At 27.4% G+C, this 10,517-nt stretch overlaps 1 protein-coding gene across 2 annotated transcripts in view; it reads right to left on the bottom strand.

Annotated features, from left to right (window-relative positions):
* LOC107448230 (ubiquitin carboxyl-terminal hydrolase 4) overlaps window positions 1-10,517 on the bottom strand; it is a gene marked incomplete in the record, with an annotated part of 40,108 nt that overhangs the window by 3,549 nt on the left and 26,042 nt on the right. For both annotated transcript variants that reach the window (XM_071179780.1, XM_043042886.2), the window contains 6 exon segments: window positions 3,615-3,718; window positions 4,748-5,016; window positions 6,262-6,332; window positions 8,253-8,447; window positions 8,738-8,814; window positions 9,986-10,114. In XM_071179780.1, the coding sequence (XP_071035881.1) occupies window positions 3,615-3,718; window positions 4,748-5,016; window positions 6,262-6,332; window positions 8,253-8,447; window positions 8,738-8,814; window positions 9,986-10,114 (845 nt within the window).

Genomic DNA, 10,517 nt, shown 5'->3' with positions numbered 1-10,517 from the left:
GTACAGTAGGGAACCGATTATCCGGAACGATCGGGACCATCGCTATTCCGGATAACTGATTTTTCCGGTTTTCTGAATCGCTACAAAAAGCCGTTTTTTTATTGTTAAACCCAATTTAAAAAAATTTTTTTTTTGGAAATAATCTTAAAAAGAAGAAAAAACGATGATTACGATGATGAACACTAATGATTATTTCCAAAATGATGGTAATGTGAACATCTTTCAAAAAAGAAAGACAAATCCTAAAATCTTATGAGGAAAAATAAAAAAAAATTTTTAAATGGCGGGAAAATTTACCGAATTTCGTTCCGGTTTTTTGGTCTTCCGGTTTTCTGATTTCCGGATAACGGGTTCTGTACTGTATTTAAATTTAAACTTCTAAAATTAAATGAATGGTTTGTTAAAATATGTATCTATTTACAATAAAATTAGAATAGATAAAAAAAATTTATGTTTCAAGACAAAATTATTAGAATTTATAATTCAAACTGAATCTCTTTAAAATAATGACATATTTTGCAAAAATGAATTAAATGTGTCAAAAAAGCAATAGAGTTAATGTTAATTAATTAATAAATTTATTATTTTTTTTAAACTTTCAATTTAACTGTTTCAAGTCAAGTTAAGTAAATAAATTAATAAAAAATACATGATTTCAAATATGTTTATTAAGTTCATTTAATAAGCAATATATCTCTCTTTAAACATTGATCTTTTACTAAATTTAAATTTTTCTTTATTTAAAGCACTTAAAAATTATTGGTTAAAATTATTTCATAAATAAAAAAAAGCGGTATCAAAATATATTTTATTACACTGATACTCTTATCTATACATATATTTCACTTTTACAACAATAAAGTGAGTCCTCATTTTTTCCCCCTGCATTTGGCAACAAATAATTGATATATTAAGTATGTGATCTGTCATAAGCAAGGAAGTGTAAATGCACACATTTACAAATTTTGGAATTAAAATTCTTTTCTTACACGAATAAGGAAAAGATGAACTGAGTTATAAGTTGGAAAGAAATGCACGGTTAAAAGCAAATAGTTCATATGAACAAACGAAGTGTTTGATATTATGTTCTGCAAATTTCTCTATTGCATGTAATTTATTTCATTTTAAAATTTTTTACTTCAATAACTTATTTTTGGCTTAAAATTTTAAAGAGGAATTAGTTTTAAAAGGTTTTAATATTTCATTTAAATTCCTAAGATTTTATACCAGAATCTTTTCTAAGATTCTATACGTATCTAATGGATTTACCTTAATAGCAAGTGAAACAAGCAGACGATATCCAGGGGTTGGGGAACACCAGCGAACGGAGGACAGAACCCACTAGTATTCAATATTTTTTTTAAAAAAATAAAACAAAAATTTATGCCTTTGCTGATTTATCAAACTTTTGATAAAATCAGGGAGATAGCACGAAGATTTAGGTCACTTAAAAAATTAGGAAGAGTTTACAACTAACATCTATGTTTTACGCAAGCAATTACTTTGAAGCCAACCATAAAAATATTTCCATGCGTTTTTCAGTTATTTTTTTTAATTAATGATTTTAATTTTTACACTTATTAATTTTTAAGAATTAACTAAATATTTTGATAAATTTACACTAAATGACCCAAGTACATTTGCTTAGAAGTATTTAAATAACAAAACTGATAAAAAAAAATAACTCTATAGCTACTACAATTTTGATTTTTTGCCACAAATTGTTTTAGAGGGTGGCCCAAAAATGATTTGAAAAATAAAATAAAGAGGAAGAAATTGAAAGTACAGCTTAGTGTGTTCTGTTAAGGAAATCAGGTATTTATTCTCCCCATCAACATATTTGAGAATAAATACCCGATGCCATTACTGATTCTTTTTAATAGCTTTTTCTTAGTCAATGCGGCTGAAAAAGAAAAAGCCATTAAACAATATATCTAAAAAATAACCACCATTTACAACAAAAACAGTTTGAAGACAAAATGAACATACGTCCTTGCAAATAACATAAGCTAGAATAGCATGGTTTTATAATTTTTGCATTGAGCAACCTTATCTGCTAATAAGCTTTCCAAATCATTTTAAAAATTAAAAAAAAAAAAAAAAAAAATATCTATTTNAAAAAAAAAATAGTTTTCTAATCAGAACACAGCAAGCTGTACTTTATTTTTTTCTTTAAATGATTTTTCAAAACATCTGTTATTTTTCAGAAAATCAGCAACAACCTACACCGAAAGCATCAAATCAGGATGAAAGGAAGGAAGAAAAAAAAAAACATTTCCATTACGAACACCAACTGAAATATTGATAGTATTAACTACTCCCATTTAAACAATGAAAATAACAAAGTGCCGGAATCACATACCTCCTCTTTAACTAAAGAAAGAAAAGTAGCTTATGTTAAATTAGCCAGTAGAATCAAATGATAAATAACTTGCCTGGTCTAAAAGCACACAACACCCACTACCCAACAATCATTTTCTTAAATCAAAGCTAAGCCGGCACAATCTATGTCAGCCGAGGACTTCGGTTGGAACATTTCTTTTTACTGCTTCCCCCTTCCCCTACACAATGAATAAATTCTAAACACTTTTATAGACGTATTACAATATTTTAAGAGAGCTTTTTCATTTGCTTTATAAATTGAATTTTGAAAACAAAATGACTTAAATGAATACTTGTCTTTGTACAAAAATTAAACAGAACAAAAGATCCATTCAAATAAAAGATGCAATTCTTTTTAATTACTTCAGAAAAAGTTCAAATGATCAACTGTTACTTCAGAATGAGTTCAAAATGATTTAAATTTTTGAAAAATTAGACCCTTCACGTAATATCTATATATTAAATGAATCTGGCAAAAAGTGCACCAATCAAATATAATTGGTAAATGATATACCAACAAGAATATCTAAAAAAATTCTATAGGAAGTATTTTACAAATGGCATTGATCAAGTTGGAAGGCACGCTGGCTGAATGGTCAGGATGCCAGACTTCAAAGTCAACAGTTGTGGTTTTGAATCCAGCTCGGGGCCAGGATGTCTCAGTGTTTGTTCTTTGCCGTGTGAATGTAGCTCACCCTATGAACCTGTGGCAATGTTACTAGCTACCGTGACTCAGATTCACAAATGCACACCAGGTACCGTTAAATGAGCAACACTTCCAGCATTTTCCGTAGGGGGCATATATGATTAATTCAATGCCAGCAATTTATAAAAAATAGAATAAAATAAGACAAGGAAGTCTTCAAAATATAACTTTAGAAACAGATTCTAATGAATAGAATCTAGTTATAAAGACAACAATTTATGCATATGATTTAGCTTCAATGGTATAGAATTGTTAGGTATGTAACAATATTCAAAAATGTAGCTAAATTCAAAGTTCAATCATTTATTGTTTAAATTCCAAAAATATATATATCAAATTAACAACCTGGCTCCAAGGCAGCAATAAATCATAGTTAAATTCTACACTTACTTACTAGCTCACTTTAATATTTAAAAAATTGATACAATGTCTGATAAAATGAAAAATACTATTCAATTTAACACTAATCAGCAAACATAGGTGATAATATATATATATACATACACACATTATCAAGAATACTTACAATGACCACCTCCCATTCCACCATAGTGATTAGCAACAGCACAGAGATCGTATATAGCAGGTCCATGGGATGGATTAAGTACATATTTAGCTATATTTAGACCACTAAAAAACAATAAATATTTCTTTATACAAATGCAATTATTAAAACTATTTCATAAAAACAAATAAAAGAAATTATTAGATTAGGCTAATCAAACATTCTCAGAGTAAAAATTTTAATCCTTTCTATTTTTTATAATTTGAAACACTATTTCCTTATTTAAAAAAAACTTGATAATTTTTAATTTGTTACAAGTGAGCAAGTTGCAATTCTTTTAGCTTTTCATATATAACAGAAAAAATAAATATAATTTCTTATTTCTTGGTTTGCTACACTAAAAGTATATCCGAAAACACCTTACTATTTTAATCCTTCATACTATGACAATCAATTGTTAAATATAAAAATATACATAGTATTTTTTTTTTTAAAAAAAAAGGATGAAGCATTTCTAATAATTTGAAACAAATCATACTTTTACTTGCATATTTTCCTGCTAAGCAAACAAATTCCTCTAAAGGGAAGAAATTCAGAAATTTGCCCATCATAATTTTTTTTAAAAATTAATGCTTATTTTAGGGGCAGATTATTACTAAATATTGCTCAATTCATGTTAAAGAAAGCATATGAATGTAGAATTTCTTGACACAAGAGCCAGAAGCAATTAAACTGCAAACGTGATACTTAAAATAAAAAAGTCGGTAATGTAGACAAAGTCTAACACGACAATAAAAAGAATATCGGATAAAATGAAAGCAGGAAAATTTACTAGCAAGTTGTGAAACTCATAATTACCTAAGCCCCTTGAAGGAAGTTAAAGTAATCACATTAATAAAAAGTGAAATAATGGAGTAACTAATTTAATTTTTTCAACATAGCTTGCCAACATCTAGTTACCTCAGAAACTATATTTCGCTTTTAAAAGAGATGAGGTTTTTTACTTTTTAATTCATGGTTGACAGAAAGATTATTAATAATCCTGACAATTTATGTGTAGCAAATGGTCAGTCAGGAATCATTTTCTAAGAAATTGAACACATGATCAAATTTTAAAAATAGTTAAGGTCTACTTTGGATTATCAAAAACTTACTTGACAGGAAATTCAACAAGAGTATCAAGCTTGTCCCTCCAGTATCGATTATACGAGAACCGCTTGAGGTGAATGATAAGGACTTGAGGCAAAGACCACAAATCAAATTTTTTTGTAGCTTGCTGATGTTTTTTACAAGCAGGACAGTACCAAGGGTCATCAGCACCTAATTTTTCTACAGTGGTAAAAAGTTCCAGACATTCACTAAGTTGGATGACTTGTTTTTTCTGTGATATCCTCTGATTCATTGATTCATGTATGATATTACTCTAGAAAATAAAAAAATTATCAGAGGATTAAAAAAAAAAAAATTCAAATATGATAAAAATAGTTTAAAAAAAATAAAAATTAAGATTTAAAAAAAAAAAAAACACTTGAACTCAATTCCTAAATTCATGAACTGAATTCTTGAATCAAACTTCAAAAATCGAGTAATATATAAACTTAATAGGTTAAAGTAGTTTTTTTTTTTTTTTTTTGCTCAGGCTCTCTTCTTTAACAAAATATTTCTTTCATTAGTTTTTCATAAGGTGATAATTTTTTATTTAGTTTTTAAAAACTTTAATTATTTATACTTTTAGTTACAAAGAAGAATGATAAAAAAAATTTTAATAATTTTTTGAAACTATGCAACTAGTTAATATTGATGATATTTTAAACCTGTCCTGAAAAGCTTAAGTAATTATATTAGGATTAATTAATCACTACTGCATTCATTCACTACAATAAATCATTACTCATTTCTAGATTCTTTTTTGTGGTTTGGGTCACCATAAAACTCTTTATACAAAATCGGTTAAGATCCTGAATTTTTTTTATTTTTTTCGTGAAAATGGTGAGGAGCAAAAGTTTTAGTCTGGCTAGTGCTTTTAAACTAAATTGTCATGCCCTGTTTTTGAGTACGTTTTTTTTTTATTCCTACATACAATCTGGATGATTCAACAATATTGTGATGCACACATTAAACCGCAAATAATCAATTCTAGAGAGTTTAAATACGACATTTAAAAGAGCTAAAAAACAAAAAGAGTTTTCCATTTTTATAATTTTACAAACCTTGAAAAATATTAATATCCTCATTAAAATAATAATCGTTTTATAAAAAAATTATTCAAACATTATAGTAAATATAATTTTATAAAGTTTCAATAAGAGTTTTTCTTCAATCAAAATTGCTCTGTTAACAGAATTAATATGACACTTTTGTATTAGAAAACTGACAATTTTGTAAAAAAAGTGGTTTCAGAGAAGAAAAAAAAAAAAAGTCCTGAAATTTCGATTTTTCTAGCAGTTTAACATCTTCTAGATTTTAGCAAAACTTTTCGTATTTACAGTTTTTTTTTTTAAATTTAAATCTGTATCTTCAGATTTTACTATGAACCTTGCTCAATAAATAGGGCAATTAATTAAAATGAGGAATCATTAAACATGCATTTGTATAATTTTTAAATACTAGTTAAATATTTCAGTTTATTAATTAATAAATAATAAAATTAAAATAGTAACTATCATACCACAAATTCTTTTTCATTAAAACATTCCTTTCTAACTTTTTCATCAAACTCAAGTGACAAATACATTTTACCTAAATAGAAAACAAACAAAATATTAAGATAAAAATGAAGTAAAATAATAAATTTAGTTAATAATTTATCCTTCATCACTATATAGTAAACAGTAGCTAAATTTTTCAACAAAAAGTAAGCACTTTTTAAACACTCAAAAAAAATATTAAGAAATTTTTCTTATGAAAATAATAATTAGGATATGCTCATTAATAAAATTTTTCTTCCTATTGTTGAAAGCTCGTGTGTGTGTTGCACGCACGCCTCTTTTAAATTTTAAACCAGTAAATTAGCAAAGTATCAAAAATATTCGTCAATTTTCAAAAGTCTTTGCCAAATGCAAATCTTAACAATTGTTTACGATTCAATTTTTCACATAGAATTATTTAACTAGGTTTACAATGTATTTTACGGTACAATGGTTCAGGCTTATATTATTCGGACCAAATTTTAATTGGTTACGCGGTGCATCTACCGAAAATCACTGTAATCAAATCAAAAATACTGATATGTTTAGAAAAATTCATTTTGACATAATTTTGAGGATCGAGTTAAGTATATATTTTCTTTCCAGTGGAAAAAATTATTTGCATTAGGCGTCATCGAATTCATCGCATTTGACGAGGTGGCGAATGCTTAACGCAGGCCCTGTATACTTTGAAACCTTTTGAGAGCGACCACTCACTGTTCCACAGCAAAATGGTCGTAAATGGAGGTTGGTTGTTCTCAGGAGTTCAAAATGCTATCAAAGTTACAGGAAATTTGGCAAGTGATTTTAATTTTACTCAGCGTCATGAAAACCGGATTAATGAATAAAATTGAGTGTTGCATAAAAGAATCGTAAATAAAAATGAACTTTACTGATATAATTATGTGTAAAAGCAAATTTACCAATTATATTTTTTGTTTAAGTTTGCATTTATTTGTATATCATAAAAATTAATTTACTTAAAAAATGATAGGTTTGTTTAAGGTGCTTAGTTTATTCTAAAATAACCTTATTTTTCTAATTTAACTTCTAACTCTAAAACTAAATCATTGATAGCATTGCCTTTAGTGCACTCTGACATGAGATTGTTCATCTCTTTCAGAGATCGTCAAAAAACAGCTCTCTAAACAAAAGCTACTCACAAATATTTCTAACACATTTGAAACTACTTATTTGTTTTGTTAATATTTTCTTTTATTTTGATATTCCTCGTGTTTCCTTATTCAACCTTTTCGGCATTTGGAGCAAAGGTTTGCCCGGTCGCTGGAAGATGTTTTTATGGTCTCTCCTAAAGGTTTTCTTCAACACAAAGTCTATGGAAAAAAATTCCAAGTCTCCCAAAAGTCGAAATTAGCAAGAGAAATAAAAAATAAATTGGCAATATTTAGTTAGTTCCCGATGATCAGCAAAAATTTTAAATTTTTCGATTCAACTTCAAAGGCTGGAAAATGAAGCCTGAAATCGAGAATCTCTAGTAGCACAGCTTTTTTGCTCTTAAAACTGTAGCAAAGTTGCACACGAGAAGGCAAAAATCTTTCCCAAAGAATCCAGCTTAGAGTGTGTACAAGCAATTCTGTTAATATTTCATTAACCACGTAAAATTGCCGACGCTTTCATACATTACGGACAGATGGACACCAAAATAAATTGTGGTTGAATGAATTCTTAAAATGTTTAAAAGAACAATGTGACAACAACGCTTTTTGCATAATTCATGGTGAAAATCAACATTGTAAAGAAAAATTTTAATTTTGGAAAAAGGAGAATTAAGCACTTTCTAAAAACATCCAATGAAAAAAGCATCTCTAAGGGCTTCTAAAAAAAAATTAGCTAAGCACCTTTCAAGAACATTTTATAAATGCTACACACCCCTAATTGAAAAACTTAAAGCTTGCAAAATCTATTGCTAATGTCATGGGCTGTAGAAAACTTTGCATCAAACAAAACTTACGATCTAACTTTAGGAATTCCTCACTATCTTTCAGTTGGTTATACTCTAGATTTCCTGGAGCATTTATACTTAAAATTTTAAACAAATATCTCTTTTGCTCTGATGGTGCATTTTTCATAATGTCATCATTATCCATATTTTTGTCATTGTCAGATGGATCACTGTCATAATCGTCCCCATTAAAAATGTCTGCATCTAAAAAATAAAGAGCCTTTTAGTCAGTATCTAAAGTATGCATATATACTGACTAATTGAAATGGAAAAAAAAAACTAGTTAAAAATATAGCTACAATCAGTATGATAATATATCAGTATGATAAATCCTAAGAAATGTTATTGGGCTCAGAGGATAGCCTATTTTTTAGGTTAAGAAAAGCATATACATTCTTAAGTAACTAGTTATTAATTTAACTGACAGTTACAAAATTAAAGTCATTAAAAAATTTTTTAATTATAAAAAAAATTTCAAATAATTAGCAACATACCCCCATTTCTGATTTCAGTACTTGGTGGGAGCACTTGCTCCCATTCTTGCTCAGTTTGAGGTAACTTGAAAAAGCGCCTGAAAATTAAAATCAATGAGAATTCAGAAAGACAGATACTTAAAAAAGTAATAGAGATTCAACTTTTCCCCCCTGTCTACAAGAACAGATAATAGCTACAATGTTACATGAGTCAAAAGTAGTTATTAAATCATGTCACTAATAATTTATTTATTTCTTAATTTTAAGTCAATGAAAGTTCTTAACTGAATATGCACAAGTACATTTTTTTAAAGCAATATTTTTGTTTAAATAAAAATAAAATTCACACAGTGCCAATTGCGTATTAAAGCCTCACTCGTTTAACAGACATTTGTTTTTATCATGCGACTAATTTTAAAAAGCAGCCTATCTACATTTAATTAGGAAAAAGTTTCCAAATTAAATTTCACAAATACAATAAATGTTAAATTAACTACAGCATTTGTATTTTATTTTGTTTTAATTTAAAATTTTGGGTAGAAATGAGCTACAGTTTTTATAATTTAGAGAAGATTCTTAAAAAATTAGTGCATTCTTATTTGATGAGCAGAATTTTAAATTATAACTGATTCAACATTATTAGAAAGTTTGTAGAAGGTTTTGTAACTTTTCAATTTACATTGAGTGTTATGAATGAATTCATATACATTTCAAATTTATCATAGACATTCAAATCTTGCAATTTAGACACATTGTTAGCTAACAAATGTAATTTAAAATGAATTTAAAAATGTACTCACTAACCTTTTCATCTTACTGAAACAAGAGTACAAATTGTTTTCTAATTGTTCAACACTCAAATCCCATTTTTTTTATTGTAAAAAATAAACGAAGATTATTCTTTGAAGACATTTATCCGATTAAATAAGCAAGGCATTCAATTTTTTCTTTATTTTATTAACAATTATTAACATAACTGATATTTTTTATTAAGGTTTATGAGATCACTTACTTATGAAGATAAAATGATTACTAATGACATTAAATGATTGGTTTCGATACCTTTTATTATCTCATCAGCAGTTTTCATTTAGATACTATAACCCTCCTCTTTGTTTCATTCTTTTTAACTCTAGTCTTGTTTAAGTTTTAATTTGCATCTACTTTCATTACATTTCGGCTACATTGAAAAAGTACCCATGTGCCTATAAACCAGATACAAGTAAAGGAACAGAACAAGAAATAAAAAGGATTTCTTAAAACACTTACGCCATATATTTTAGCATAATACCATACAGGGTATCAAATGAGCATCGAGTAGCAGGGACGGGAACAAAGAGTGGATGGCCAAACAGGTAAGTAGATGTTGTAACAACATTTTGTTGAGATAACTTTGATCTAAATAATAGAAAATGGAAATATATAAAATAAAGGAATTACAAAACAAATACAAAAATGATTTAAAAAATAAAGAATCTGCTAAACATCTTTTTTTACATTAAAAAATTACTATCTATATTATATAAAACGCTAATACGTACGTATGTATCAATAAAACCGATGATATTTCTTTTCTCGCGCTGGCAACAGTTTTCATTTTTAATTGATTGGATTCGGCGCGCAAGAGCACGTAGTGAGCAACCAGATAACAATAACCAGAGTGAGCATTATCAGGTTGTTCAATTCAGATTCATGCACTAAAAACATGACAATATTTAATTTAAACTCAATTAGGAATTAATTAATTAATTGAAGTGAGAATGCTTTAAAAGGCCGCTGTTGAATTGATATTTTTCTACTG

This window comes from Parasteatoda tepidariorum, chromosome 4 (assembly GCF_043381705.1).
Source record: "Parasteatoda tepidariorum isolate YZ-2023 chromosome 4, CAS_Ptep_4.0, whole genome shotgun sequence".
Lineage (NCBI taxonomy): Eukaryota > Metazoa > Arthropoda > Arachnida > Araneae > Theridiidae > Parasteatoda > Parasteatoda tepidariorum.
The sequence above is the reverse complement of the archived record's forward strand: the minus strand, read 5'-3'. Positions and strand labels throughout refer to the sequence as shown.